Here is an 8937-nt window from a genome sequence, read left to right as displayed (position 1 = left end):
CGTGGGTTCTTTTGCAAGGTTATTCTGACCTTAAAGAAAGCTTAAATCAATAGCCATGTTATTGCCATTCTCTGTGTTCAGTCGTGGGTCTTTTTGCATTTTAGTGTCTATTATATGCCTTTTTAAATTCTTATTTCAGTTCAAATCACAGGCCATGCTAATATCATATATAATCTTGGGCTACTGTGATATGATTTTTCACTAAAATAAAAAAAATATTTTACTGGCTGTCGAACTTAGACTGCGAAGAAAATGAAAACGAAAAAGGTACTCGCATTTTTTAACCTTCTACACCCCTATTTCAGTTTCTGTAGCTATACTTTGGTACAATTAAGGTTCTTTCTGCTTCCATATTTAAACTGTAATTGTTGGACCATATCTTGGATATAATCATGATTCTTTCTATAGTTATATTTAAGCTTTAAATTGAGGTTATTTCACTCAAATATTTAAAATTCACTTGTTGGTATTCTACTGCCTTATTAATCTTTCAATCGTTGCTTTTTTATAGTCAGTGTGTGGGTCTTTTGATACTGTGATTGCATCTTTTATTATAGTTAGTCACATTTCAGCTTCAATTCATATTCTAACTTCAATCATGGCTCTTTCTGAAATCATTTATTTTAGCTTCAATCGTGGCTCATTCTATAATCATATTTGAAATTAAATCGCAGCTTTTCTATAGCCATAATTTAGCTTTAATCGTGGTTCTTTCTAGAGTAAGAAGCTTCTAACTAGGTGTATAGCTGGAGTAGAGGATTTTTCTTTAGATATATTTTTGCTTGAATCTGATTTTTCTTTATATACATTTTAGCTTCTATTGTGCTTCTTCCTATGGTCAGATTTTTTCAATCATGGCTCTATCAATAGTCAGAATTTAGCTGTAATCGTGATTCTTTCCGTAGTCAGATTTAAGCTTCAAATGAGTCTCTCTATATAGTCAGATTTTAACTCCAATATGAATTTTTGTATTCATACTTTAGCTTCAATCATGACACTTTCTGCAATCATGTTTTAGCTTCAATAGTGGATCTTGCTGTAGTTAGATTTTAGCTTAGATATTGACTCTTTCTGTAGTCAGGTTTTAGCTCCAATCGTGGCATTTGTATAGCCATATTCTAGCTTCAATCTTGGCACTTTCTGTAGTCATGTTTTTTCTTGGGTTTTGACAGATTTTTGCTTCGATACTGGCTCTTTCTGTAGTCAGATTTTAGTTTGAATCGTGGCATTTGTATAGTCATATTTTAGCTTCAATCGTGGATCTTTCTCTAGTTATATTAGAGCTGTAATACTGGGTCTGTATATAGTCTAATTCTTGATTCAATCATGCTTCTTCAGTCATATTTGATAGTCATATTTGAGTAGAAATCCTGGGTATGTCTATAGTCTTATTTTTGATTCAATAATGCATATTTTAGCTTCAGTCGTTGCTATTTCTATAGTCGTATATAAGTTTCAACCCTGGGTCTTCCTTTAGTCATGTTTCAGCATTTAGTCGTATTCAAGATTCAATACTGGGCCTTTCTTTAGTCATATTTTAGCTTCAAGTAAGCTCTTTTGGTAGTAATATTTTAGCTGCAATCTTGGGTCTTTATTTAGTCATATTTTAGCTTCAGTCATTGCTCTTTCTATAGTCACGATGGATTTGCAATTCTGGGTCTGTCTATAGTCGTATTTCAGATTCAATCGTGGGTCTTTCCATAGTCTAATTTAAGCTTCAATCCTGGGACTTTCTTTAGTCACATTTTAGCTACATGTGAGCTGTTTCTATAGTTATATTTGAGCTTCAGTCCTGGGTCTTTCTTTAGTCATATTTTAGCTACAATTGTGGGGGTTTCTACAGTCATATTTTAGCTTCAATCGTGTATGTTTCTATAGCAATATTTTTGACTTAAATCGTGGGTCTTTTTCTATCCATACTTCAGCTTAAATCAGGGATCTTTCTTTTGTCTTACTTTAGCCTCAATCATGGGTCTTCTATATCCATACTTCAGCTTAAATCGTGGATCTTTCTTTTGTCATAATTTAGCTTCAATCATGGGTCTTTCTATATCCATCATTTCAGCTTCAATCGTGGCTCTTTATTATGTCATATTTTAGCTTTCATCTTAGATCTTTCTTTTGTCATATTTAAGCTTCAATGGCTCTTTCGGAAGTTATATTGGATCTTCTTTTGCTTACATTTTACCTTCAATGGTGTATGTTTGTATAGTAATACTTTTGCTTAAATTTTGGATCTTTCATCAGTCATATTCTGTTCTAAACATTGCCATAAATGTATATAAAAAAACTGTGCAACATCTGGATCCATTTAACTGCCGTGTGTCTTAATATTCAATAATAGCTCTCAATAAATTACAAATATATGAGAGCAAAAGATTAAGTTATTTTTATACTTTGCCATTACTTTTCCTCCTTCCCCTCAAACCAATAGAAAAATTGATTTTGAAATATTTTCCTATTTCTACCACTAGTACGTACGTCCAGCTGCTGCTGCTGCTACTGCTGTAAATTTTTCAGACTTATGAAAATAATTTTTCAAATATTTTCACATAATTTAAAAGTTCCTTGGCAGAATAATGTGTATGAGTAAATGAATTTGAGTGTGTACGTGAGTTTAAAAGTTTATATTTCTAGGATCAGCATATTCAACATACAGATTTGTAGATGAGTGTTGAGTGTAAGTATGTGTGTATTGAGCCAAAAACTAATTATGACTTGTACGAACTAATAACTCATTGCTGACCTAATTTTTAATTATTGTATTTGTTTGTTTATTTGTTGTTGTTGGTTTTTTATTTGTTGGTATATTGTTTCATGCTCACTTGCCTCCAGTCTTTATTATGAAAAATATTTATGGATTTTGTGTGAAAGAGAGCTCAACAAGAGGGTCTTTTAAAACAGGGTAAACTCAAGAAAATATCAGGGTAAATGGAAAATTAGTAAGAAAAATTCAATTGCAGGTTATATAAAGATATTGAAGTTGTAATCAGTGGTGTTTATATACTCATAATTTATCCTCAATAGAAGTCCTTTCTAATTTAATTTAACTTGAACGTCGCTACATAGCTTCAATCATGTCAATTTAAATAATCATGTTTTGTTTTATGAGTTTATAGTTAATTTTTACAGTTATATTTCTGTTCCCTTCTACCCTGTATTTAAAGGTCTAACTGTTCTCGTTGTTACAAAACTATATATTTCCACATAATTTCTATTTGAAATATTACATTGAATAATCATGTTGCCAACTTGTTGGGTAATTTGTTTAACCATAAAATCTACAAATGTTTGTAGTTCAAAATGAAAAATATCTACATAAATAAACACAATTTTCATAGAAATTTTTGTTGCTCTAAAAAATATTTGTTTGAAGCCATTTTTTCTAGTAATTTGAAACAAAAAACAAACAGCAACACTATTGCTAAAACAACAACATTATATGTTCCGCCTTAAAATAACATTATTACTTACAACTAAATTTGTCTGTCTGTCCGTCCCTCCGTCTCTCTTTTTTTCTGTTTTGTCTTATTGTGAATGGGTTGCTGTTTCTCTGTGCTCTCGTCTCTTTCCACTTCCGTTTTCTGGTTCATTTTGTTTTTGTTCTTTTTTTTTCTTTTTGTGGGCATCCTGTAAAACTTCCTTCATTCATTCATTTATTTCACATTTCGACGTCAACTATTTCGCTGTTGTTTGTGTTGATGAGTATAATGATGGTGCGATATGAAAGTCTAAATAATATATACAAACAAAACATAAAGACAAATGAAAAAAGGATAACACCCTGCTTCATGTGAAGGATGGAGAAGAAAATTAAATAAATTTAATTTTATTATCACAAAAATGATTAATTTGAAAAAATATGTTAAATTTAAACTTTTTTTATTTGTTTTTAAGCTTAGAAAATAAATGTGTTCAGTACTTCGAAAATTTTGCTACAATGTCTGAGGAAAAAAATATAGAAAAATCTGTACTCAACGAAGCAGTTTTCTGGATGTAACAGATCAGGGTCTGTTGTAGATTGACCTCAATCGATATCATCTATAAGTTACGCGAATCGAGAACTGATTTGCAAAGTAAATTGGAACAATTTGCGTCAATTTATTCATAATGATTTGCCAGAGTTTGTTTGACAGTTAACCCCTTCAAAACTCTATCGTGCTTAAAAACACCCTTTATAAAATATGGCTATAGAATGTTAGAAAGTTACGCCCACGATTGAAGGTAAAATATATGCATAGAAAGGCCAACGATTGGAACTGAAATAGTTTCATAGAAAGGTCCATGATAGAAGCTAAAATATGTTCACAGAAAGGTCCATGATAGAAACTAAAATATGTGAACAGAAAGGCCCACAATTGTAGCTAAAATATGTTCATATAAAGACCCACGCTTGAAGCTAAAATATGTTTATAGAAAGACCCACGACAGAAGCTAAAATATTATCACAGAAAGGCCCAACATTGAAGCTAAAATACGTTCACAGACAAGCCAAATATTGAAGCTCAAATATTTTCATAGGAAGGCTCAAGATTGAAGCTAAAATATGACTATTAAAGAGCCACGATTGAAGCTAAAATATGATTATAGAAGGAGCCACAATTGAAGGTAAAATATGACTATAGAAGGAGCCACTATTAAAGCTAAAATATGACTATAGAAAGAGCCACGATTGAAGCTAAAATATGACTGCAGAAAGAGCCAGGATTGAAGCTAAAATATGACTAAAGAAAGACTCACGAACGAAGCTAAAATACGACTATAGGAGGAACCACAATTACAGCTAACCTATGACTATAGAAGGAGCTACAATTGAAGCTGTAATATAGCTATAGAAATAGCCACGATTGAAGCTTAAATACGATTAAAGAAAGACTATAGAAAGAACCACGATTGAAGCTAAAATATGACTAAAGAAAGACTATAGAACGAGCCACGATTGAAGCTAAAATATGACTATAGGAGGAGCCAGGATGGAAGCTATGTTATGACTAAAGATGGAACCACGATTGGGGCTAAACTATGACTATAGGAGGAGCCAGGATTGAAGCTAAATTATGACTAAAGATGGAACCACGATTGATACTAAAATATGACTATAGGAGGAACCACTATTGAAGCTAAAATATGACTTAAGAACGAGCCACGATTGAAGCTAAAATATGACTATAGGAGGAACCACGATTGAAGCAAAAATCGTGGCCACGATTGAAGCTAAAATATGATTAAAGAAGGAGCCATGATTGAAACTGAAATATGACTAAACAAGAAGCCACGACTGAAGTTAAAATATGACTATATAAGAGCCACGATTGAAGCTAAGAAAGACTATAGAAAGAGCCACGATTAAAGCTAAAATATGACTATAGAAAGAGCCGCTATTGAAGCTAAAATTTGATTATAGGAGGAGCCATGATTGAAGCTAAATTATGACTAAGGAAGGAGCCACGATTAAAGCTAAAATATGACTATAGGAGGAGCCATTATTGAAGCTTAATTATGACTACGGAAGGAGCCACGATTGAAGCTAAAATATGACTATAGGAGGAGCCACGATTGAAGTTAAAATATGACTAAAGAAGGAGCCACGACTGAAGCTAAAATATTACTAAAGAAGAAGCAACGACTGAATTTAAAATATGACTATAGAAGGAGCCACGATTGAAGCTAAAATATTACTATAGAAGGAGCCACGATTGAAGCTAAAATATTACTATAGAAGGAGCCACAAATGAAGTAAATTTATAACTATAGAAGGAGCCACGATTGAAGATAAAATATGACTATAGAAATAGCTACGTTTGAGACTAAAATATGATTATAGTAATAGCGATGATTGAAGCTAAATTATGGCTATGTAAATAGTCACGATTGATGTTACATTATGACTATAGAAGGAGCTACTATTGAAGCTAAAATATAACTACAGAAGGATCCACGATTGAAGCTAAAATATGACTATAGAAGAAACCACGATTGAAGCTAAAATATGACTATAGAAGAAACCACTATTGAAGCTAAAATATGATTATTGGAAGAGCCACGATTGAAGTTTACGATTACTGTAGAAGGAGCAACGATTGAGGCTAAGATTTGACAATAGAATTACCCTCGATTAAAGCTAAAATTAGACTATTGAAAGACTCACGATTGAAGCTAAAATATGACCATAAAAAGAGCCATGACTAATGTTAGAATATGACTATAGAAAGAGCCATGACTGAAGCTAAAATATGACTACACAATAGCGACGATTAAAGCTAAAATATGAATACAAATTGAGCCACGATTAAAGCTAAAATATGACTTTAGAAGGAGCCACGATTTAAGCTAAAATGTGACTATAGAAGAGTCATAATTAAGGCTAGAATATGTTTATAGAAAGAACCACGATTAAAGCTAATATATGACTACAAAAAGAGCCACGATTAAAGCTAAAATATGACTACAAAAAGAGCCACTATTAAAGCTAAAATATGACTATGGAAATTCTCACGATTGAAGCTAAAATATGACTAAGGAAAGACCCACGATTGAAGCTTAAACATAACTTTATAAAAACCTATGATTTAAGCTTAAATATATCTTTATAAAGTGACACGATTTAAGCTAAAATATGACTAAAGAAAGACCCACGATTGAAGCTTAAACATAACTTTATAAAAACCCATGATTTAAGCTTAAATATAACTTTATATAGTGAGACGGTTTAAGCTAGAATTTAACTACTGAAAGACCCACGATTAAACCTAAAATATGACTATAGATGGCTATACAATTATGCTTAATTCAAGCTGTAGAAAACCTACGATGTCAGCTAAAATACATACATATCTATGTCCTTTGTTTGAAAAAAAAGTATGACCCATAGCTGATTTTTACTTTTCAATTAAACTTAGAGGATTTATTTCACTAAACAACTTTGAAACATTTATTTTACAATTCAAAATACTTATAGAATTCTTTTTTTTACAAAATATTATAACAAAAAGCTTAAATTAAATAAAAATAACTTAACTTAAATAACCGATTTATCCGTTTCAGTGCAGGCTCGATTGTCATAAGCACATGCCAAATTTTTACCTATTAAAAAAATGCAATAAATTAATTAAAACCATATCTTAGAAAAATTTCTTTTTAAACTTACCCTCTACATCTACTTCTCCTCTCTGCCGGTAAACCAACTTAAAGCCCAAAACCACCAAAGCGGTAACCATTATTAAAACGCCCAAAACTATAAAGAATATCGAAGTCCAATTTGTGGTGTCTTCCACCGAGGTTGTTTTTGAATCTTCCTTCAAATGTTGTGATCTGCTTTCGTATTCGGCCGCCGACAAACACACCGCCTTAATGGTTTGATTCAGAGTGATGCTATCCACAACATGGGTTTTGAACCATTTGAAACCCTCATTGCAAGCACAAGTGCCATTTTCTAAACAGACAGAATTAATATCCTGGCAGGGTTTGAGCCAGCAATCAATTTCATTGCTAACAAATTTGAGGGGACGACACTGACCGCTGTGGAAAACATAATCATCGGCACATTTGTGATTGAGCTCCTCTGAGGATGGTGTGGAAGAGCCATACTCATCTGTCACTGAAAATGTAGTAGTTTCAATATTTTCATCAAATACTTGATTGGGATCAATGTCATCATTAGAGGTTTCTATATCAGTTTCCAATTCTAAAGATGTATCTGCTGACTGTACGACTTGTGTAAAAACTGGGTAAATAGCGGTGGTATATAATTCATTCTGGTTTTCATGTGACGCGTCATGTTCACATTTAAACGTTTCACTATTCCAGCTAAAGCCATTGTTGCAAATACATTGCTCCTTCTCTACACATTTGCCATTTTGACACTGATCTCCTAGAGAACAAATGGGCAAACATGAACCCTTTTCGGATTTGTAACCCTCCAGGCAATCACAGACATTGGGAGCCACACATTTACCATCATGAGGACAGCCAGAGGCACAATATGGTTTACATAGTTGATCCTCCACTATATGAAAGCCCTTCTTGCAGGCACACTCATTAGGAGCCACACAAACACTGTTCTCCGGACACGGTTTCTCACAAATAGGCTCACAATAGTGTTTGCCATCGTGCTGAGAACGTCTAGAGAAATAGCCCTTTAAACATTCGCACACCTCCGGCTCAACACATTTGGAATGCTGAGGACAGCCATTTTCAACACACTGTGGTTCACATAAATCCAACTCTGTCAATGTGTAGCCTTCACAGCAGGAACGCTCAACTTTGATTTTGTATACAGGTTCTTGATCTTCGTATATTTCAACTTGAGTTTCTTTTTTATTGACGATCTTTTTGAAAAATCCCTTGGCAGCCACGGTTTTGATGCGCGTCTTAGTGACCGTTTTGTAGGATGTTTCTGTTATATTTTTGTAGCAATAGGGAGAAGCTATTTCGGCAGTGGCCCATGTTATAGCGGTTAGTTGCAGCAGCAGTAGAAGGGGTTGCATTTTGTAAATGGCAGCGCAAGTGTGGAGATAGTAACTGAAATATAACGAAAATTATTGATTTAGTAAATGCTGGAAATTGTTATTAACTTAGACATTTTCTACCCAAGTTTAAAGCTAAAATACTACTATATGAAGTCCCATGATTGAAGATAAAATGCTATTCAATAAGGGCCAACGACTGGTGTTAAAAATGACTGAATAAAAGTCCACCCTTGACGCTAAAAATTTGCTAAAAAGAACCAAGAATAAAAATAAGATGCGACTTAATAAATAACCATGCTTGAGGCTAAAATATGACTGCATAAAGATCCACGTTTGAAACTAAAATAGACTCATGCTTGAAGCTAAAATCTAACCTAATAAATATCCAAGTTTGAGGCTAAAATATAATCACAGAAAGACCCATGATTGAAGATAAAATTTGTCCATAAAAGCACATACGATTCATTTT

General features: G+C 33.0%; 1 protein-coding gene across 1 annotated transcript; it reads right to left on the bottom strand.

Annotated features, from left to right (window-relative positions):
• Positions 1-6875: 6875 nt before the first annotated feature.
• Positions 6876-8505, bottom strand: NimC4 (Nimrod C4). The gene is made up of 2 exons (XM_065501267.1): positions 7148-8505; positions 6876-7083 (listed from the first exon to the last, which is right to left on the bottom strand). The coding sequence occupies exons 1-2, from the start codon at positions 8484-8486 to the stop codon at positions 7019-7021; spliced, it is 1404 nt and encodes a 467-aa protein (XP_065357339.1). The 5' UTR covers positions 8487-8505; the 3' UTR covers positions 6876-7018.
• Positions 8506-8937: the final 432 nt, after the last annotated feature.

The sequence above is a fragment of the Calliphora vicina genome, chromosome 2, assembly GCF_958450345.1.
Source record: "Calliphora vicina chromosome 2, idCalVici1.1, whole genome shotgun sequence".
NCBI lineage: Eukaryota > Metazoa > Arthropoda > Insecta > Diptera > Calliphoridae > Calliphora > Calliphora vicina.
The sequence above is the reverse complement of the archived record's forward strand: the minus strand, read 5'-3'. Positions and strand labels throughout refer to the sequence as shown.